Consider the following 24,462-nt stretch of genomic DNA (forward strand, 5'->3'; position numbering starts at 1 on the left):
CGAGTGTGAAGCTGATTCCTAATATCACGTAGAATGCTTACGTCGGCACGGTGCAGCTGAAAGATAACTTACCACGATTCACCGTCTTGCTGCGACCGTATCATTCTGTTCACGTGCGAACGCACTCCTTCACCGCAAAAAGAGGCGCCGCCGTACGTTACAGCCTAAAACGGAGCAGGGTAAACCCCACGGAGCTCCCTTCCTAGACCTCACTTATACGTGAATCTTGCGCTCATGCGCCTTGGGGACGATTTCGGAACGTCGGAAGAGTGTGAATGGAACCACGACGACGACGACGATGACGACGATAACGGCGACAGTGACGACGACCGGCAACGTGCGAGGCGCGAGGGAAGGAGGACGAACTAAGAGGACTCAGTCTGGCCGCGCGCGTCTGCGATCACTGTCGACCGTTGTTCTTGGCGGCTAAGACGCGGTTTCGGGCATCCGGGTTCACTCTCGAATCTTACGAATCAATAGTAGACTCGCATTTCTATCGGGTCTTTATTCGGAGGATCCATATCTCTGTTTATCTTCGTGCATTTTGCAAAATCGACAAAATTAAAAATTAATCTTTTAATCTTTTAATCTTTTAATCTTCCAATCGCGTCTTAGATTTAAAAAAAAATAGACGACTTACTGAAAAATTATACAGTGTAAAAACTAAGCATAAAAGAATTCCTTTTCCTGAATCTCATTGTTGTTTCGATCACCTGTTCACCTTTAAAAGCGTCAAAGCAAATAAAACGAAGAGCGTCTTTCAAAGCGAGTAATTCCGAAGTAAAGACGCTTTGAACATTTTTTTGTGCACTCGCGAATTTGGTCGCGAAAAAATACGACGAAAGAGGTAAGTATATCTATTGTATAGTATAATTAAAAATTTTCAGAAAAGTTTAATTATAAACAAAACGTAAATCCCTTTATCTATATAAAAATAATAGTCGTCTGCCTTTTTATTCGTCATAAATAAATAAGATTTATTTCTAATTTTTCTACTTTAAAAATTTTTACGCTAAATTGCTAATTATATTGTGTTATAGTTAAAATCTTCAATCAAAAAAATTTTTCGAGAACAAAATGGATTTATCAATTTTGCTAGTTGTAAACTAAGTAAAATGCGGTCGTTCACGTTTACCTAGTCCACTTTCCTCACGGAAAAGCTGGGAATACATTTTACGATTCGCCTAGAAACGTTAAAATAGTTCGAAGATATCAAAACGTGAGAGCCAGCGGTTTGACGATGCGCGAGAAAGAGAAATAGGTAAACGACGATCTGGCGAATGATGCCAAAAAAGAGATCGGGGATACGTATTACACGGTGCAAAGTACTTGAAGGCTTGTGAATGAGTCTTAAAAAAATAGTAGTGTCACGTGCTCAATGAAAAAGTAAACAAATGAATTACGATGCTAAATCCTCACATGTGCTAAACGGCGAGGCTAGTAATGCATAAGAAAACATAAGTTTGCATTTTTCTATGTGCCACTTAACATTACAAAAATATCTGAAACAAGATAACAAATTTTTTATATTTTATGAAAATACACACAGTAAAACTTCTTGTTTCGAGAATATTTTTACTTTTAAAATATTAAAATAAGATTGCATAGCATTAAAAAGATAAATATAATTTGCTTACATCAAGAATTTTGTAAAATTTTATTAAGAAAAAAAAATTTTATTAGTTAGTAATAATTTTTTTAAATTAAGAGAAAAAAATATTGAATTGAACATAACAATATTTTTAAAAATTAAAATTTTTTTGACTCTATTATTATCAAAATAATCATATTGTGTTCTCTAGATGACTATTATAATATTAAAATAAAAATGTAATATTTTGCTGAAATTTAAGATTATTAAATTCTTTAAAAAAGATTGAAGCAGGTTTATCTTTGTTTTATTTACAAACAAGAATATAACTTGTTAAAACTATAATTGTTAAATAAAATATATTAGCTTTAATTTAATGTTTGATACTGCTTTTTTTGCAAGTTTACATATAAATTATTTTACCTTGCAAGACTCTTTATAATAAAGTATCTGTATTATATTATTTTATTTTATCAATATATAGATTTGGAGCTCCTTCTTTGTCTTTTGTATACAAGATAGATTACAGTTTAGTTTTAATATTGGTGATAAAGATTTCTTTTTATAGCAAATATCAGATTTGCAAATCTGACATGTTAAACGCGAGAACGATTGTATTCAAATTTCGTTTATCATCCTTGAACATGTTGGAATGTATGACGGATTGACGTACAATGTATTAATGAAGGGCGAGGGATGCGATGAATTTTCATTAAGCGCCTGAATTTGGAGCACGTATTACGGAACTAGTCGGAAAGGACCTTGATTGATCTTATTCTCCAGATTTCTATTGTGTTTCCTTCGGAATAATTTCGATTGGAATTTTAAATAGTTCTTTAATATGTAGGTTGAAAACCGAGCAGCGAGTACTTAAGTCGGCGTTAATTGAGTTTAGAATACGAGAGATGAGTTTCGTGATATGGTCCAACTCAATACAATGTGATGTATAGTATTCGTGGAATGAATTTAGACCAATAAATTTTATAAATGTAGACAAGTATCCGTAAATTTTCCAAATATTTATCCAAAATTTATTGGATCAAAAATTGAATTTAGATGGCTTAAATTTAATTTTTGAATTATTTTTTATATAATAAGTATTTTTATTGATTAAGATAGAGTTCTTAGAAGGAAAACAAATATTACATTCTTTATAAATTTTATTGTTAAAATAATTATATATTAAATACGTGAGCGCTATAATTGGCAGGTGTATTCAAAATAAACAATTTTATTTCTATAACTCTCTTTTTATGTGAATTATTCCTTAGGAAAATTTACTTTAAATAAAGTTAAAGTTTTTAAAATTATCTTACAAATCTAGAAGTTTACTGAAGAAATTTGTAGGTAATTTTTAGGTAATTTAAGGTATATATAAAAGATTTATCTAAAGTAATTTAAGCCTTTTCCCAAGGGATGATGGTCATTAAATTAACGCTATGTGTATATATAGTCTTAATCTTCACCGACAATTAATGCACTACCATTTACAGACAATAACTGTCATGTTAACAGCCACGTATCGCAAAACTATTACATTATCTTATGCATCTACTCAATTATAATTGTCATATGACGTAATTGGGATGTAAACGTTTTGCAAGAGGCACATGTTATCGAACGCAAAGAGTCATTTACGCGTTTACGACAAGCCGCATGTTAAGATATTCCCATGGCGATATCGTTAACAATGCCGACATTAATTTATTATTTGGTTGGATAGATCGGTTGAGACTGATTAGAAAATCTGAACGCCAAGCTGAGATTGAAGGCCCGGTGAACGTAACTGTTATGTGACGTTGACGCAACATGTAGAGGCGTGTCTAAAATTCTCTATGTAACATTCTATGTGACACAGATTCGAGATCACCTTTCTTGAAAGCCAGTAGTCATGGTAGTGGTGAGTCACCGCATCATCGCTGTCGAGAACCATCATTCGTTTCCTATAACAATCGGTGCACCGTCCGATCAGGCGTGACCGTAGAGAATTCTTCTTCCCCTCCATTTCTTTTCTTCCTTTTCTTCGAAGTTGTCCATTATTATGTCACTCGTTACAATTGCATGAAATATATGGATTATGGATATTTTACTACGAAAGTTACACAAGATGTACAGAGACAAAGTATTCTTTTGCTGATACGCATTTCTACATTACAGTCTTCGTACTTCTCGGTATTTGTGTTATGAAGAAAGTTTGCGGCTTTATTGTCTTGCGCAAGACACAATCGAGCGAAGAGTTCGATATCGCTAGAGAAACAAACTTTCTATTGCGAAAAAAAAAAACGCGACGATGTGCGCGAGTCTTATATGCTGATGAATCGTTCTCTCGAACGATTTTTGTCTGAATACGACTGAAAGGCAGAAAAAAGAAAAAAAGTCTCATTTTTTTCTCGACTGACGTCAATCTCTCTATTCCTCCGATGCAACGTTATAAAATCTGGTACACGCAACTAATAGGGTTGCATAAGTTTTCCTTTACATCCCGTGTCTCTTTCCGCAAAGGCCATAAATTTTTATCGTGCAAACGCATATAGAGTACATTACATGCCTAAGCACGCTTCAAATGCAAATCAGGGTTGCGACACAATCACGTCTAATGTTGCTTAATCTTTGTTCTTTTGTGTCTTTTCTTTTTGCATGCATACTTTTACTATTTCACATATATGTATAACAAGAAATTTGCATTTCATTTGGGTGTATAGTCAATGTAAACATCGAGACAATCAAGAAGTAATTGGTCGTCCAAGAAACAATTATTGCCGATTATCAACAATCGTGCGTGATAGAAAAATTATGATGCATCTCACGCTCGATTTCTTCTTCCCTTTCGAAAAGCTAAATATAGTGTAGCCAATAGTGCATTCTACATGCGTTCTACATAATGTAATAGAGAGGCTGCATATGTGCGTGTGGGGTATAAGTGCCTATGGCGAATTGTAACGTAAATGACCTAAGGCGTTCGATGGAAGAATTAGAATAAAAACGCACAACACACGCTACATTACTTTCTCTCTCTTGACTTTTACATACCGTGGCCTGATTGTTTTAGAAATTTTTGAAAGCATTCTTCCAAAATGACTTTAAAATTTTTATAATATTTGAACATTGCAGAATATTATTAATCCTCTGGAGGGTATATTGAGTTTTAAATTATCTAAAGAAATATTGTAAAATATTATTGATTATTTAGAAACTGTTTAACAATTTTTTGCTTAGTACGAGAAATAAACTTTTCACTTAGCTGTTGTTAAAAAAATTATTTTATGTTACAAAACAAAATATTTTTTATTAAATCTTTAAAAAATTTATGCATCTATTGCCTGTATTAATAAAACAAAATTGCCGTAAGGAGTACTCAAATATAATTAAAATAAAATAAAATTATGCGGATCTATATATTTATCGGCGAGGTACGTTTCTGATAATCTTATAGGAACAGGAAGAATGTTTATTTGCAATTCTACGACATAAAATAATCGCTGAAAACTCATTTAGGTCAAACGGAAATGACCGATTAGAATATCACAGGTTGCACGTGCCTATTGTGAATTTGTTCAACATTTACTTAATTTGGTTTCAATTATTTATTACTAGTTTATAATTATATTTGTAAGATTTAGAAAAATTAAAGCTCGGCGATTATATAATTAGAGTTTTCTATGTCTTTTACATAAATAAATAAATAATCTTAAAAATTATTTGTATCTTACAATAAACTTATTATAAGATTATGTTTATTGTTTTGTGATTTAAAAGATAATAAATAACGCGGAATAGATTTCTTCTTATAAATAATGTTCGACAATTGCACAAATTTTATCGTTTGCTATTATTAAAGAATAGTCTTTATATTGAACTTCTTTATATCGAGCAAGAAGTTATAGTGGTATTTTGCCAATAAAAGTTGTAATGCTCAACGTTTCATCTGCCATTTTTCTCGTGCACCTTTTCGGTTACTTAATCGCTCGTTTTTGCTAATGAGCGGTTCGTTAGCCACATACAAAGCGGTCTTAAATTGCAGGCATAGCGTGCAGATCACTTGTGGATCCACGATTAACTCTGCTTGATGCGTCGCCAAATTAACAAGATGAATGGGACCGACGATTGTTCAGTGGCGTAATAAATTTACTCTTTTGCAGCCTTATAATATTATTTCGTTTATGACCTCGATCTTCATATGCTTTTACGATTTCTTTTGCATCGGTAAAAAAAGATAAGCATAATATAGTCTTAATCACACTTATATTGTTGCAAAAAAGTCCTTGTGCTAATTTTTATTTAGAAAGAATTTTATAGATTTATTCATAGCTATTCTCATTATAATAAAAAATTACTGATTAAGTCTTGCATTTAGTTTTTTAGATCTAAATGTAGAAATTAATTAACACGTAAATTAGAATTAATAATCTCGCTCGTTGATTTGATTTGTTTATCGAACGTAGACATATTCTCGAATCAATGAATATAAGTTTGTCGCATGGTAAAAGTACTTATCAATTGCATTCTGCAGAAGATATTTATTCTTTAATAACGGTAACAAGGATGAATTGTATTAAAACAATAATATTATAATATAATGATAACAATCATTTATATTACGCACATAAAGATTTATATGAAAAAGAAGAAGAAACAAAGAAAATTGTACGGAATACTCATTAAACAAAAAAAAAAGTAAATTTATAGTATACTAACGAATATTATACTTTATTATAATTATCAGCCATAAAATAATTACAAGAAATTAGCAAACATTAAAATATTATATTTTCTTTGGTTTACAAACATAATTAAGCTCTTTAAATATCTCTGTAGATGACATTCGCTTACTCTCTCAAACATCATTATTGACAAAACCAATTTTGATAATAATTTGTCGTGCTGTTATATGTTCTGTCACTTTATCATATCACGTAAAAAGTCCATAAATTTTCCAACTCTAATGGCAAAAAGCTGCGATTGTAAGTCACAAATGACAAATCCGAAACGAGATTCGTAACCATGAGTCAGGATCAATCGAGTTTGAAATTCGAACCTTTCTCTATCTCATTTTTTTTTCTCTGGGGCAATATAATGGGGCATGTCAAAGCAAAATGAAAAAAAATTCTTGATGATCAGATTAGTCAACCGTAATTAGCGTCACAAGTTTTGCGCGCTGTTGGGTTCGCTGTCAAAATGTCGGCCCGGGGGGATATCCAGGCGCGATTGCTAACGGATTGTTGCGTTGTCGTCCTCTGGTTTCGCAACAAAATGTAAATCGCAGTTGAAATTCTCTCACCGCGTGGTCACCCTCCGGGCAAGTTTCTCTGTTCTGGCGGTTTAACCCTGGAGCATTCGTGACTCGATACGTAAATACGTGTACTGACGTTTATCGACGCGTGTATGTACAACTTATTTTACACCACGGAGAACACTAAATTAAAAGCGATTTTATTTTTGTAGATAAGTAGATGTGAAAGGCGCGGATCCACTGCCTTTCTCTCAAAAACAATTGTCTTACTGCTTAGAATATGCTATCTAGAATGTAACACTTAATCTATTAACTAAATTTAACGGCCATCTTATATTTGATCTTATATCCGATGATCCATTAATGTGATAAATGATGCGAGATAATTTATTTGTCGCGATAAATAAATTGTAATACGATAGAAACAAATATATTTTAATGTGTCCAACATTCCAATCATTCTTAGTAAGTAAAGAATATTAAATTATTGTTTAAAAACGTTAATTTTATGTGCATTTTTAAAAATGTTTTAAAACAATATTATATAAATTTCAAAAAGATTATGTGATACAGTATTTTGCAAAACTTTGTTGAAATGTTTTAAAAATTACCTCCATTATCTCTCCAAAGTTTAGACATATTGATATTATACGTAACATTAGATACGACGCGTGTGTGTGTGTGTGTGTGTGTGTGTGTGTGTGTGAAAGCGTTACTGAATATTACTAAATATAATAATAATAATATATATAATAATTTTATGTGCTTACTGGATTGAGATATGTATTTCATTAATTGTGAATACACGTGGTAGCCAAGTGTATCTCATTAATTATGAATACACTTGATAAAATGGGCATCGAGTGTGTTATAGAAACAATTAATAATTCAATTTTAAACGCAATATGAAATAAGTTTAGTCCGGTCCGATCAAAGAGTAAAATTAATATAATCTGAGTCAATAGGTTGAATACGTTCTTGTAAATATGTTAATTACAGCAAGGAATTGGATAGTGTGATAATATTGCACATATTTAATTTACTGACTAAGCAATAATGCTCAGTGATACACTATTAATATTTTCGCGATAATACAGACTTTATTTAAGCAAATTTCTTACACGCAAGTTTTATTCAAATTTTGTTTCTTTTTTTTCTTTTGTTTCTATAATTTTATTTCTATTTTTTAAATTTAAAATATTAAAAACAAGTGTACAAAATAGATATCTTAAAAATGTAATTTATGTAAAAAATAAATATAAAAATCTATTTGATTAATTTTAAATCAAATGTTAATTATGGAACATAAGATAAAGTATTAAATATTATAACTTTCTTTTATCTGAATAAGACTGAGATATGATTATTTAATTAAAGTAAAAAGACATTAACGCGTCAGTTTAAAAATTGTGTGATTGATGCTAATAAGATTGATGAATAAATCCCCTGGTTGCATATCTTTATCGGATAAACTCGAAAAAGTAAAGTGGTATCCGTGATCCGTTAACCATATTAATTCAGTAACCGCGTCAACTTGTTAATGCGTCGATTGCATTGCAATCGAGTATGCGAATTGGCTGTACTGCGTTTTGACAGAGACGCGAATTGACTGTCAAGAGTCGGCAGGTCTTAAGATTAAACGATGATGGATTTGCAGTTTGTCACCCATAAACATAAGCAATCGAGGACGTAAAGTAATATGCTTTAAAATCTCATGAAGCGCTTTTCTGTAAGAAAAATGCTAAAAAAATTTATTCAAATAAATGAATCAGTATAATCAGAATCCAAGGGGTAAAAAACCAATCAAAAGATTTATATCAAGTGGAATCAAAATATGTATATCAAGCAGAATGAAAAAAAAATTTGAATAAAGAATTTGAATAAAAAATTGGTTTCTTTTATAGAAAAAACTTTTTTATCAAAATGATGTGTTTTTATATTTCTTAAGCGTAAGGAATGTGCATTTAAATTTTGATTGTACAACTTTTTGTTACTCTCTAATTTGCAATCAGTGTATTATCACTGATTTATAGTGTTATATTTATAGTTGCGATAATTAGTGAGTATTCTCTATATTTTAGTGATTGTTATTTAGTGTATAATCATTGAAAGATTTATTTCATTGATTGACAAGCAATAAGTATACCACTAAAAATCAGTGTATTTTTACTGATTTCACTGATTTTTAACTGATTGCAGTAATTTAGAGATTGTAATTTACACTTTATATAATAGGATGTAAAAAGTTTAATATATTAAATCGCTAATGCAATTTTATTTGCAATGCTATCAATTATTGTTCAATACTAGCAATCCCTTATCAAATGTGATAAATGGCTCAAAAAAGCAGGCAATTACATTCCTTTCTTTATTATAATTTACAGCTCTCGAACATGGACACTCATAAACAGTGAAAGCGACGCAATGGGCAATTTAAAAAAATGAGTCCGTCGGGGTTAATTGGTTCGCTGCCTTTGGACAAACACGTGGCCGCGTGTCGCGACCTACACTTTTCGCTCGAATTATCTTCCACCTCGCGTGATGTTTGTCCATGCGTTTTGTTATGTGTATTTTTTCGCTGGCAGGAAACAGTGAAATTGGCGAATCAGTGAAGAGAACTTCCATAAGAACCGTATATAAACGATCGCAGAAAATTCATTTACATATGTCGCAAACCGAGAGCCGCACCAAAGGATTATCAATAAATCAGTGTAACTCAATGACGCTCTAAATTATGATCAGTGAAAATACGTTGACTTTCAGTGATATACTTATAATCATTTACTGATTATTGGACAGTAAATGTTCATTGATTATCATAAGGACTCTCTAAATTGCAATCAGTGTATTTTTACTGATTTGCAGTGGTATATTTGTAATTGTGATAATTAATAAGTATTTACCGACTATTAATGATTTTTACTTCAGAATTAGTGTATAATCACTGAAAGATCAGTGTATTTATTTCACTGGTTGACACGTTATAAGTATATCACTGAAATTAGTATATTTTTATTGATTTTATTGATATTTTACTGATTGTAATTTAGAAAGTATGCTACCGCAAATCAGTGAATATCCACTGATTGCGATTTAGAGACCAGAGATAGAGATTCTTTTTTTTTGCAACTGACCACAAATTAAATCTTTTGTCGTAAAAATCCTTTGACTCTCTTTGTAGCGATGCCGCGTCCTTGAGGCCGTTACGCAACATCTCGCGGAGACCACCTTAGACGCGTTTTGTCTAACGACCCTGCGGTTTTGGCGTATTATTATAAATAGACCGCTATTAATATAATGAGCCGGAGAACAAGCTTCAACGTGTACGGACTTCCGAGAGCTGGCGAAAGTCGATCTAGCGGTACAGATATCGTCACGCCAACGTCGACGATCCTTCTGAAGTTAGAGTCCCCGGTTCTCGCAAGTACCGCGATATATCGTCACGTGCCGTCAAGCACGGGGTATAATTTTTTCGGGGACATTTATGAGCCTCCGTGACCAGCAATAAACTTCGAAGTACTTCGTTACGATTTTTCGTCACCGTTTTAAAAGAAAGCGATTGCGTGTCGGAACTTAGTGAATGGCCGTATTTATTATAAGCTAAGAAATGCATGTCATAAAAGTTATTATCTGCAATATTTTTCTCCGAAATAAAACAAAAGATTTTAACAGTTTAATTTATTACAAAATTTATATAAAATATTGTAAAAATAGAAAAAAGTAATTATATAATGTTTATAAGAGTGAACGACTTCGTTTTTATATAGGTAACTGATCTTTCACATACACAAATGACATCACCATGTGCAAGAAAAAAAGTTTGTGGACAAAAGTGCAGAAAAAGTATCGACGAAAAGGAAGTTAGGTACACCATGGGAGATTGATGGAGTTTATTACGTTCCCGCGGAGCTTACTAGTTTTATCCATTACGCACATTACAGGCATCCATCTGCGAACTCATGCTCTTACCGATAAATCTAGTCGATGAAAAACAAACAAACCTCTATTCAATTTATTCTGTGTATAACAGTACAAGCCTTTTATTGTTTTATGTAATTATAAAAATAAATTATTGGATCAAAGACGAAAATATAAATTTAATCTTGAAATTACAATATTTTAACTCTTCTGTTATACTCTGATATTATTACACTGTTATTGCACATATAATTATCACGAGTAATATTTACTGCATACATTTATTTTATATTTTATACACATAATATTATGCAACAATAACACATATTGTTATAAATGCATTAAAATAAAAATAAATTTCATTTATTTTAAAATAGAATAAAAGTTACATATTATCTGTATTTTTTTGATTATCTGTTTTAAAATATTATGATCAAGATATTCATATAAACAGAACGTGAAACATAAGTATATAAGTGTAAAAGTACATTTAATTAAAATTTGGTTTCTTTATCTCTTGAGCATCCGCTTACAGAAATCAAAATCACTCATCATCTCGATGTATATCTAGTCGTATAATGTATACTTACATAGAAATGTTAAATAAAAATTTCACGACGGAAGCAGTTTTTGATAAATATTCTTCAATACTATAATAATAGTACTAGATTAGTAGTTTGTGAAATTTGAACTTGTGCGATATATTGATCATACTGTTATGCTTTCTTATGTGAAGGCTCTGTATAACTGGGCATGCTACTGACAAATGTGGAAAGGACGTGTCTGTTTCTGACGGTGATCCACGTTTTACTCGATGATAAGCGCGTCGATGCCGAGACATTCACTCTGGGGTACATTACCGGCTCCAAACGACGTTCTAAGGACCTTGAATATCAGCGTCCCGGTTTTCAGATTTCTGGCGCTATCACTCTCGCCGTGGAGGAGGTGAGTATACACACACACTCATATATATATATAATCTTTTCTACTGATTCTTCATCATATTCTCTCTCTCTCTCTCTCTCTCTCTCTCTCTTGCTCTCTTTTTTTCTACTGTAACACAAAAACGGTAATTACTTAGTACTTCGGAAATGGATAATTAAATTCAGCAATCCAATCATGGCAGAAATACGATTATACGATTTAACAATATTTGATTATACAAAACTAGAATGGCTTGAGGTTAAAATAATGTTTCCAATTTTTGTAAATTATATCGTTATTTTTGGATAGAATATGTTAGACTTTTGAAAAACTTTTTGAGGCTTAAAAAAGATTTTACTAAATTTTAAGAAATGACTTACATAAGCAGACTTTTTTGATAAGCATTACTAAATAAAATGTAGTATTTTTCAGTACTCTTCTCAATCTTTCTCTCTGAAATGTTCTCCTTGAAAATGAGATTTGTTTGAAACACAGATAAATGCCGGCGAGCTTGGTAGACGAGGGCATAATTTGGATTTCCTGGTAGCTGAAACTTTTGGCGAGGAGGAGACCAGCATTCTAATGACAGCGGATTTGTGGGCAAAAAACGTTAGTGCATACATAGGCCCTCAGGAGACGTGCATTCATGAAGGCAGAATGGCGGCTGCATTCAACATTTTTATGATATCTTATGTAAATAATTTTTAATTTTAATATTTGTTATAAAATAAATCATCGTTAAATATATCAATGTTAATATATCATGACACAAATAGTTTCTAATGTTCTTCGCAATTGTTTCTCGTTTGCTTTGATATCATCTGCTACTGCTTATACTCTCGAATTTGGAGCAGCAGACCAATACGACAAAATAAATTCTAGATATATTTGCAATACGAACGTAGTCAGTGCAAGCGCGCTGTATTGTGCTTGCACTGACAGCGTGCGTACAATTAAATAAAGCAAAGATAAAAGTTTTATTGAATATTTTTTAGTTTTGCACACATAACGAAACATCGAACAAGAAGGAGTTTTCGACATTTGCAAGAACGCGGCCACCTGACACGCAGATCTCAAAATCCGTTGTTTCAGTGCTTTTAGCATTTAACTGGACTAAAGTAAGTATTTTATAATTTATTCTGATGAGCTTATCTATTTATCTGATGTATATTTTTTAAACGTTTTGTCTAGGTAACTTTTATGCATATGAATTCAACAATGTTCAACTTCAACAAAATGTCTACGGTTGCGGCAACAATTCTAGCGTCTTTCGAAGCGGCTGGAATTACCGTAAATTATCATCGCACGTGGAGTGAACCTTACTTTGATGAAACGCACATGAAAAATCCTTTCCACGAACATGTGCGAGACACGTATCGAGATACGCGAAGTGAGTAATAAGAATGTTTATTTCCTCAACAATTCCTTGTACGTTATTATTATATTTATCAAAAACAGATCATAACTCATATAACACATTTTTTACCGTTATAACAATTTATTTCCAAGTAAACAACTTCTTTTTTTTACGTCAATGCCTCTTTCATACAGACTTCCGTTTCTAATTCAAAAATTTAATTCCATCGATAACGTATGTCTTTTCCTAATCAATTTGCTTACGCGCGATCCAAAATAAAATACCCGCATTTCAGTACCTTGTTTTATATCGCGATACGATGGAGTAAAATCTGCATAGAAAACAACCCGCATACTACACGTGTCCCGGATATATGAATATAGACTGCATACTACTCGTCTCATTAGTTACGCATCTATTTAAACTAGAGTTCTAAAAATAAACATCTGAACGTGACCGATTTTAATAATCACGATTCGATAAAGCGCACAAGGCAGATTAGAAACCGGAAAAGAGAGTTTTAACTATAATGCAATTTTTCTTAATGCAAATAATGTATACATGTTTCAGTTTACGTTGTACTGGGTTATTATTACGAACACATCGGTCTCTTGACGGCCCTGGACGAAATGAACCTCTTAGAAAAAGGTATAAATTTGCTGTAAAATAATCAGGTACATATATCGAAGAGTAAGTGTCATTAGTTATAGCTTTAATTTTAAAGGCGATATCACAATATAGAAAATCTAACTTACTCATGTTCTTAAACTTTTTATCAAAATAATTTAATTAAATAAAAATAAAATAATCCAAAAATGTGTTGTATTTTTTAAAAGATTGTTTCTGCCGTACTTAATTATTAAAACATTCTAGTTTTTAATTGGATTTATTATAAATATCACGGAGTATGTACATAAGTATAATACAAGTATATATAATCCTTCGTATAATTTTACAACTATTTCCCCTTCTCCCTCGCGCGCGTGCATATCATTTATCTTCCTTAAATGAGCTAATTTAGCTAATTTTATGGTGCAGGCGAATATTGGGTTGTCGGTGTTGACATCGAGCAGTACGATGAGGAACATCCAAACAAATATCTTCACGGATTACTACAAACGGAGACAGATCTGTCAATTGTAAACGCATACCGCAGCTACTTCAGTATCGTTGCGTCCGCCCCAATCAATCTCATGAATTTCACTCGACTTGTCAACGAGTACAGACAAAAGCCTCCGTTCAACTTTACGAATCCGTTGGCAAACGTCGGAGGAATAGTTCAGGTGACTATTAGAGATTATGAAAATCTTGGGGACGTATCACGTCTCTCCGAATTTCAAGATAATCACAATATAAAACTTGATCTTTTTTAGAATTAGATTTTAACTTCAAAACACCTTTTATCTTCGTAATATTTTGGGAAACTGCTTGGAATTATTTTTCATTTTTTCTACATATTTTCTTCTTAACAGAAAATGTCATTAAATTGCATACCGTATACTCAATTATGCATAATAGGTCATCAGTATCACCGATTTCTGTTTTGGAACAGAATTATGAATAATAACCCGCTTTGTATGCTACGAATCGGTCGCGAGCATCCGCAAAATTATCACATTCGTTAGTCCTATCATTATGTTTTCTTTACGACGGCTCGTCAATTCATGTAATCCGGGCCGCGATATCTTTTGTATGAATCGCGCGGACGGCCCTTCCGCTGCAATCACCTCCAATTCCGAAGCATAATCGTTACTTCATGTTATAAGGCAGATCGTGCCGGAGACAGCGTACCTGTATGACGCGGTGCGTCTTTACGAGAGATCGCTGCTGCGTGCGCTCGATGAGAACCGAGACCCCCGAAACGGTCGGGAGATGGTGTCGGCGTTACATGGTGTTCATTATCAAAGCGCTATGGGGTACGTACATAAAAAAATATGAAATAAAGGCGTAAGTGCGATCGTTCGTTGTACATCGTAACATTTTACGACATGCAAATCCGATACCTCGCATGGAGAACGTCACCCAGTAATTTCTCACCAAAAGAACCGACCGAGAAAGAGAGAGAGAGAGAGAGAGAGAGAGAGAGAGAGATCTTACATGCGTACGCGTGCTCCCGCGATGTATTTTCAGAGAAGTAATTACCGTTTGCATACCGTAACGAGGTCATCGAAGTCAGAAGCTAAACGATTTATCATCCGCCACGCTAAGATTTGCGGTTTGGCGATTAAGGCGGAATTATTATGCGTCTATCTCGACAGGCGAGACCACGTCGGAAGGAAAAGATTCACCTGATGATTAAAAAAGAATGTTCCTCGTTTTATAAAGATGAGATGAAAGTAACCGTTCCGAAAAATGTTTCAATCGCTCATCAGACTACGTTTGCATCTTTTTTACGGACTTTTGAATAAAACTGTGTGGCGTGTATTTAAATATCGAATTTGCTGCATGAAGAAATTACATTCCTTTTGTAACAAAAAATACTTACAAAAAAATTTGTAATAAATATTAAATAATGTAGTATTTTTAATAATATTTTTGTATTTATAATTAATAAAATCATTTTGTTAACATGTCATTTCCTTAACTCTTTCGACTGCATTGATATCATAAGGCACAGAATATATTTGTGTGTCTGTGTGGGTATTGACTTCATATGATATCATTTTTTCTTGATTGACTGGTCCAATTTTTATAAAGATTAATACTTAAGGATTTTTTGAATTGTAGAACACAAAATTAAAATATTTTCTTTTGCTTATACGGACACAAACAACGTTAAATTCTGGATGTATCGAAGGGGTTAATGACAATTACAAATATCATGTTACAAATATCAAGTAGATATCAGAGTTATCTTGTAATGCACAGCTATTCTATCTAATCAATTAAATCGAGCATAAATAAACTTAATGGAACTCATATGTTACGTGCCTAACTAATTTTGTAGATATATGGTATACATGGATGAAAATGCAGATGCCCAAGGTAATTACACATTGATTGCATTGGATCATCGACCTGCGAGAGGCTACGGACTCTATCCGATTGGATATTTCGTTCGAAATGGACAAAGAACAAATTTACCAGTAAGTATTGTTTTTGCTGCATATAACATGTCAACTTATGTTTAAAACAAAAAAATATTTTTTATATTAATTTTATGTTAATTTATTATGTGTGCTGTGCTACAAATTTGATATTATTAAATGTATAAAGTATACTTCAAATGGTTGTAATCATTATGTTTTAAGATATGTTTTTCTTCATATGAATATTAAATCTTTGATATAATTACTAATTTTCGATTTATGATTTGAAAACAAGAAGAAAATAAATATATTATCTTCTTGTTTTCTGAAAATTTATTTTTAGATTATCTGTTATAATTATAATTTAAATTATTTTAAATTAGATTCTTACATAATTTCCAATATTGATGTTTAGAAACTTCGATTAACCAAAGAAATATCATGGATTGGGCATGGACCACCAGTTGCAGAACCTTATTGTGGATATCACGGTGAAAAATGTAATTGTGAGTAAGATATTCGTAAATTTATTTAGTTGTTATTAATACATCTACATTTTTTAAAATTATATTATTATTAATGAATTAAGTAGATCGCCTACGGTCTGCATTGGATCTCAGTGATGAATATAATTCTTCTATTAATTTAATTCTTAGGTCACATAAATTATAATTTTAATTCATTGATACGTTTAAATGTATAATATACCGATCGGAAGAATTAATGTACTAATATTGTTATACGTTATATATTATTAGTATTATCTTTTTATATGAGAATATTTAAATATTTTGTTTTTAAAATAATATTAAAAATGTAAAATATTAAAAAAAAATTAAATTAAATTTATTTGTGCGTGTGCGTGTGTGTGTGTGTGTGTGTGTGTGTGTGTGTGTGTGTGTGTGTGTGTGTGTGTGTGTGTGTGTGTGTGTGTGTGTGTAAATCAATGTAAATTATATAACAATTTTTCTTAATAATAGTTAATGTTTATTTATAGCTTATACTGGCGAAATCATTGGAGGCATCGCCGGCGCATTGCTGTTTATTGTTGCAGCGGTTGTTCTAATTCTTTACAGAAATTGGAAATATGAGCAAGAGTTAGATAGTTTATTGTGGAAAATTAACTACAAGGATATTCAAATTAAAGAAAAAGATGAAACAATGGGAACTGATGAAATACCTGCCAAATGCAATTCCAAGGTAACTACTTGTTTGTCATATTACTACCGCTATTTTTGAGATAATCTTTATTTCTTTCGTATTTGTTTCATATTTTATTTTTATTTTATTTATTTTTAAATATGTTTTCATAATTTTCTTTAATTAGATACACAATTATATTTGTTTGTATTTTGCACGAGGTAAATCTATAAGATATTTTATCGTTTAATATTTTATAAATCATATAAAATTTAATTATGGTCAAATTTTAAAATGCAAAGTTATGATAAATTTTTCAATATAAAGTTTTTTTTAATTGTAATAAAATAATAATTTAAAATAAATCTTTTATTTTACGATCAATATTTTTAAACACAATTACATAGAATGTATAAACATAACATATATGTATGTTTCTTACTCGTAAAAAGTCATCAACGACGCAACCCATAGTGCGAACTAGTCAAGTGTCACTAAGTTCTAATCCAGACGCGGACTTCCGATATTCTACGATTTACACAGAAATCGGAGTATATAAAGGGCGAATTTTTGCTGTCAAGAAAGTCAGAAAGAAATCAATTGAGATAACGCGAGAAATGAAAAAAGAATTAAAAATAATGCGCGATTTACGACACGATAACTTGAATTCGTTTATCGGTGCATGCACCGATCCGCCTAATATATGCGTTATCGTCGAATATTGTCCACGTGGTAGTCTCAAGGTTAGTTGTTTACCGATTAAATCTTTAAATATTATTGTATTATTGTTAATTTTAATAATTTCACAATTTTATAAATATTTTTTCAGGATATACTGGAGAACGAAGACATAAAACTCGATAATATGTTTATGGCATCTCTCGTCGGCGACATCATTAGAGTAAGTTCAATAAATTTCTTCTTATTTTTATATTAAATTTACTCTAAAAGAAAGAATTTGCTTAATAAAAAGTAATGATTTTATTTTTTGATATAGTATTAGATTTTTTTCCTGCAATTTAGTTGCTACTAGATAAAAGATCAGTAACTAAAAATGAGAAAAACAATTTCGAAACTTGTTCTTCCTTAAATTCGTTCGCAGAACTTCGTTCCACTTTTGAACTCTGAATAAGAGCACGTTGAAACTTTTAAAGTACTTTCATAGCAATATATAATAATTGCCAACATCTGGAAGTCTTCTCTTTTCATTTAACGACTTTAATTTTCTAACCTTGGCTTAAAAAAATTTCACACAAATGAGATAAAAAAGTAAATAGCTAATTGGATTATATTTAATTCATGGAACAACAAAAAATGAAAAGGAGGAAAGAGTGTAAGTTTAGCTACGGAAAGTACATAATTGATGAGCGAGAAATAAGGGAAAAGGGAGGACACGACGTATTCCTGGTCACGTCATATTACTGAGGGGTTCGATTGTGCGGGGAAAAGAAGATTGTATTATTTGGTAATACATTTGGTGACGTCACATCTGGTGAAAAGAATCTTCAAGATTGTCATTAGATGATGTCCGGGACATGTTACTGAAAGATTCAATGGCGCGGGGGAAAGAATGGAGGGTTGCACTCGGTGAAGGTATTTGCGATGACGATACATTTCGATGATAAGAATTTTGCTATTCACGATCACCGTTAGATGAAAATATTCGAGATATGTTGTAGGATTTGAAGTCGTAAAGTAAGGGGCAAAAGTATTAATTTAAAAACTATGACATTGTAATTTAATATCAGTAAATAACATTTTTTTAAATTAACTTTCAACTAAATTTGATTTAATTTTAACACATTTTTTAACCGAATTAGTTTTTTGTTTATGCAACTTTTAGAGAAATAATATGAAAAACTATATAAAAAACAGTGAGAAGTTCTAGATTGAATCGCTAATAAGAACGAACGCATATGATTCTCGATAATGCAGAACGAAGAACTTTTTTGATATCTGCATATTTTTGCATATCTGGAAACTGTTGATGTAAATGTGATAATAATACATATTCGACAGTGCAGGCTCTATTTTATTAATTGCGTCTCCGAGAAATCTAATTTCACGCTGTCTTTTTAGGGTATGATATATCTTCACGAATCAGTCATAAAATATCACGGATCTCTCAGCACATCAAATTGCCTGGTTGATTCACGATGGGTCGTAAAATTGACAGATTTCGGTCTCCACGAATTCAAGCGAGATGCGGAATGTGATCCCTCCGAGGTCATAAAAAAATATCACGGTAAGTTCAAAGAAATAATAATTTTTATATTTGATTCTATATACCGTACCTACTTATGCGAATCTTATAATTAATTTATATCTTATAGCTTTAACAGTTTTTCTGTTTTTCACAATTTTTAGTTTAAATTGAAAGATATATACATAGAAAAAATGGTTTTGTTAAAGTATCTAAAAATTAAACCGAATACAAATCTAAAAATAATTTTATTATATCAAACTTAATATGTAGGATATTCTAACATGACGAGTAATACTGTAAAAAGTCTTGACATTCTAGCAATCAAGTCAAATGTTTTACATAATTATTTTGGTCTAAAATTATTTTCAGAATTATATTTTCAGAATTTATTTTCTGTAATTAGTTAAATTTTTAGATATTTTTACGAAAGATATTTTACTATTTTTTCTAATAAGCTTTCCAATAAATAAAAAAAGCAAATTTAGTAATGTTCATCATAATAATTGCGAAGATACATAAGTCTAAATAAATATAATTGATTTCTTTTTAGCATTATTATATAAAGCGCCGGAATTATTACGCTCTTCTCGCTTCGGAGAGCCAACTGTTCGTGATTTTCAGCGAGGGGATGTTTATTCGTTTGCCATAGTATTGTATGAACTTCAAGGACGACACGGACCGTTCGGTACTACAGAATTATCAGCTGCGGAAATATTAAAGAAAGTAATTGTGAGAGATTCTGGATTATCACCATTTAGGTAAGCAATTTAATTATATATAGAAGAAAAATTTTAATTTAAAAGAGTTAAAAGTTTTTACTCTTTTTATTTTGCGAAATAATAACAGACCACCGTTGGATCAATTGGAAAACACTTTTGATTTTGTTCGTGATTGTTTGCTGGAATGCTGGACTGAGAATCCGGAATTACGTCCAGATTTTAAGATGATAAGACATAAATTAAGACCACTGCGAAAGGGCATGTGAGTTTTCCTAATATTATTATATGTATATAAAATAATATTTTGTTAGTTTGACGTATGTAATTAATCCGCATCAGCGAAAGCAATGTTATCAAGAATTTGAATTAGATCCTGTTTTTAGTGTAATAGTTTGCATTATAATAAACACATGATTTTTTGAATTACAGGAAAGCGAATATCTTCGACAACATGATGGCGATGATGGAAAAATATGCAAATAATCTTGAAGCACTCGTTGACGAACGGACAGATCAATTAACTGAAGAGAAGAAGAAAACTGGTTAGTTAATTAATAAAAAAAACTCTATTCTTCTATTATCTTATTGTTGTCTGAAGTAAGACTAAACGATTTACAAGCCTGATATTTCTTTCAGACGCACTATTACACGAAATGTTACCGCGTTACGTGGCTGAACAACTGAAAAAGGGACAAAGGGGCAAAGTAGAGGCTGAAAGCTTCGACTGTGTAACAATTTATTTCAGCGACATTGTTGGTTTCACGGCTATGTCTGCAGAAAGCACGCCGTTGCAAGTGAGAATTTTTATATAACAATAAACTTGTGTTATTAATTGCTACTATAAACTGGATTTATTTTTCTTACAAAAATAACTATTTATTAACATATATATTATACTACTTTGTTTCTCCAGGTGGTTGATTTTCTAAATGATCTCTACACATGCTTTGATTCGACGATAGAAAACTATGACGTTTATAAGGTCGAGACCATAGGGGATGCTTACATGGTGGTGAGTATTACGAAATTGTTTGCGTATTATGAAAAATAATTTAAAATGTTATTTTGTAATAAAAAAATAAATTGCAAAATTGCAAATTGTGTTATAAAAAAACTATTAAATCATTTTGTCGTTTTGATCTTCTTATCTTAACCGAATTTTTATTTTCTAGGTGAGCGGTCTGCCAATAAGAAACGGTATTCAGCATGCTGGTGAAATAGCAAGCATGTCATTGTGTCTTCTAGATGCTATTAAGCAGTTTACTATTCGTCACAGGCCGCTTGATAAACTTCAACTTCGCATAGGAATACATTCCGGTAGGCTATAAAACAGAAAAGAATTTTAATAAGAGAAAATAAATAATGATAATAATAATAATCTTTTAATAGGTCCAGTATGTGCTGGCGTTGTTGGACTGAAAATGCCACGATACTGCCTGTTCGGTGATACAGTGAACACGGCCAGTCGTATGGAGTCCACTGGGTTACGTTAGTATTATTTCTTAATTATTTCTTAAAAAAAAAAAAAAAAACGTACGTATATGTACTCAAGTATATTTAATAAAGGATTGAGCGAATGTACAAATGTAAATGTACAAATGAGTATGAATAATTATAAAACTATAAATTTTAATACCTACATATCCCGTCTAAGTAGGAATTATTTTATTAAAACACGTCACAGTTCTTAATATAAATTTGATCTTATCTCTTTGTAGCGCTGAAAATTCACTGCAGCAGTGAGACGAAACAGCTGCTGGATCAATTGAAAGGATTCAGCCTCGTCGAACGCGGAATGATCAACATGAAGGGTAAAGGCGAGCGTCTAACATATTGGCTTATCGGGGAAGATCCAATATTACGGAGTAAGCGTAACAAGGAAAGAGCGAGTAAGCGAAGCAACGATGGCAAGAGTACTAGCGTGGCAGATCCTCTAGTTCCTCGAAGTTCTCTAAAGAACAAGACTCTCATCAGATCAATTTTCACGAGATGTTCCAGCGACTCCCCGAAGCGTTTGCGTTTTGCCAGCTCAGATCAGCTCGATCAAAAGGGCTCCAGAATGAGCCAGCTAGAATCGATAGTCGACAATAGCCCGTGCAAAATGAAGGTTTCTTGCATGTTACGATCAGCCTGCACGGAGAGCTGGCGATCCTCCAGCAATTCGTGTCCTTGCGTCGAAAAACTATGCGATCAGGAAACTCAGCCGGAATTGGTGGAGCACGAATTGCCACCGGATGTCAAGAACGTACCATTGCTTCAAACCAACTTAGTATTTGGCAATGAGTCGTGCCTTCTGCGGCCTGGAGCTAAAAGCTTTCGCTTCGGTACACCTGGGATACTCCAAATTACCTGCAGGTCGGCACCTAGCAGCCCCAAGCAAAGCACGGTGATGCTAAACGCCCAAAAAAGAGCGGCGCAATCAAACGAAGAAATCGATGGGTGGGACGCGATGACACCACTGATTTCTTATCCGAATGATCGCTTGAATTCAAAGATTTAAGATCAACACTAACGATATTAAGCATGGCAAAAATTAATTTATTCTACATATATCTGTGGGGCTAACTTGACAATCGAGAATCCTGCAAGCGTCGGATTTTTATCCATAAATCTGCCAATCTTAATATTGTGTCAGTTAGATACAGTTTTTAGACTTTTCGCTTACATTACACAACGTATCAAAACGTACTGTACGTACAAACTTTACACGGATATCAACGTATTATTTATAACTAAAGCAGAAACAATTATATTTCTATCTTGTTTTGTCTTCCGACGTACTACGACAATGTATTCCTTACGTTAGCATAGACAATCGTAAAAGGCTCGTGCTTCTTAAATGAATGTCTAGTCAATGATACTTTAAATATATCATATTTCTTGTCTTTAATTTATCATATTTGTCTTTCACATAACACATTACCAAATATTATATAAAAGAAAACTAATTCTTCTAACGTTAAAAAGATTCAACGAATCGTTAAGACTAAGAAGTGAAAAATATTATCACACTACTTCTAAATGTTCTTTAGAATTATAATCTATCAATGTTCGATATATATTTCTTTGTATTTCTCTTTAGAATGTTTAAAAAATAAGGATGTCAAGAAAATATGAATGTGCGTATTTGTAAAAAATAAAAGAAATAGAAAGTATTACAGTATTACAGTTTACGTAATTTTACTTTTATAAAACTCATTATTAACAAACCGCACACCTTTAATTTCTATATTAACTATCGCATATTAAAATAAAAAATAATATCTTATTTTTATGTTTCAATCTGTTTTCTTTTTCTTTTTTCATTCTTAAATAATTATTTTTATAAATTTTATACGATAAATAGATAGAAAACGGGAAAGAATATGTATCTTATTATCCGTCTTGAATTCAACCGTCATTGTTTACACATTAACAATACGCGAGTCTTAGTTTGTGCAGACGTCATACGTAAGTGCAATGGCATCAGACGTAATCCGGCCCACGCGAACGATGCGTGATAGAGTGGCGGCGATAACGTTATAGAGAGATCCATTACGTTATTATTATTGAGGAAATTAATTAAACCTGATTGGCGCGAGTCAGCGTGATGTTATGCATATGTAATGCATATTTCTATGCTTCTATTTCTTTCAACATCCGTATGTAACTGGCTATTAGTCGACATATTTAAAAAAGCGACTTAAAGTCGATGCAACACACGAGTCAAATAAAACACCAGTGAAGGCCGACAGTTGTTGCGCTAAAAAAGGGGGAGGGGGAGAGAAAAAATACGTACACAAATATATATGCTACAAACATTTTTACGTATTAGATTAACAACGTATTAGATGATAAATATCTACAAATTAAATAATAAAAAATAAAAGAAACAATAAAAATAGAAATAACATTAAAAAGAATTAGCGTAACTAGCGACGTTTCTTTATTATTATTACTTATTATTATTAATTATTATTACTAAACAATTAAAAAGTAATACATACAAAATATATTGGATAAAACATTCAGTTATTTGCAAAATAAATTTACCACGTGCACACATGCATAAAAATTTAACAAATACACAAGATAAACGCACGATATATTTGTAGAATTCCAATGTTTCTTGAAAATGCGTGCTGGTTGGAATCAAATTCGGAACTCGATAATTACAAGTTAATGACTTTCACAAAGCCAAACACTATTCTTAAGGATCACTTCTTAAACTTTGTAGTATGAGATTTTCTATTAATTAAATATTTGCTTGATGTGCTTGATAAGCATAAATGTAAAGGTATTATGTGGAACTCAAACTAATTTTTTTATTATTTCTGTAATCAATCCGTTATTATAGTTAGGACTATTG

General features: G+C 31.8%; 1 protein-coding gene across 1 annotated transcript; it reads left to right on the plus strand.

The window, feature by feature from the left end:
* Positions 1-23,967, plus strand: LOC105829446 (guanylate cyclase 32E). Its single transcript, XM_012668294.3, has 22 exons — positions 1-847; positions 11,476-11,684; positions 12,159-12,356; positions 12,659-12,781; positions 12,855-13,053; positions 13,591-13,668; positions 14,059-14,303; positions 14,791-14,936; positions 15,968-16,106; positions 16,465-16,555; positions 17,047-17,249; positions 17,642-17,932; positions 18,019-18,090; positions 19,269-19,434; positions 19,946-20,153; positions 20,242-20,376; positions 20,544-20,656; positions 20,751-20,908; positions 21,028-21,126; positions 21,287-21,431; positions 21,504-21,602; positions 21,833-23,967. Exons 2-22 carry the CDS (start codon positions 11,493-11,495, stop codon positions 22,612-22,614), a joined length of 3,882 nt encoding a protein of 1,293 aa, XP_012523748.1. The 5' UTR covers positions 1-847; positions 11,476-11,492; the 3' UTR covers positions 22,615-23,967.
* Positions 23,968-24,462: the final 495 nt, after the last annotated feature.

Source organism: Monomorium pharaonis, chromosome 2 (genome assembly GCF_013373865.1).
Source record: "Monomorium pharaonis isolate MP-MQ-018 chromosome 2, ASM1337386v2, whole genome shotgun sequence".
In the NCBI taxonomy this organism is placed as follows: Eukaryota; Metazoa; Arthropoda; class Insecta; order Hymenoptera; family Formicidae; genus Monomorium; species Monomorium pharaonis.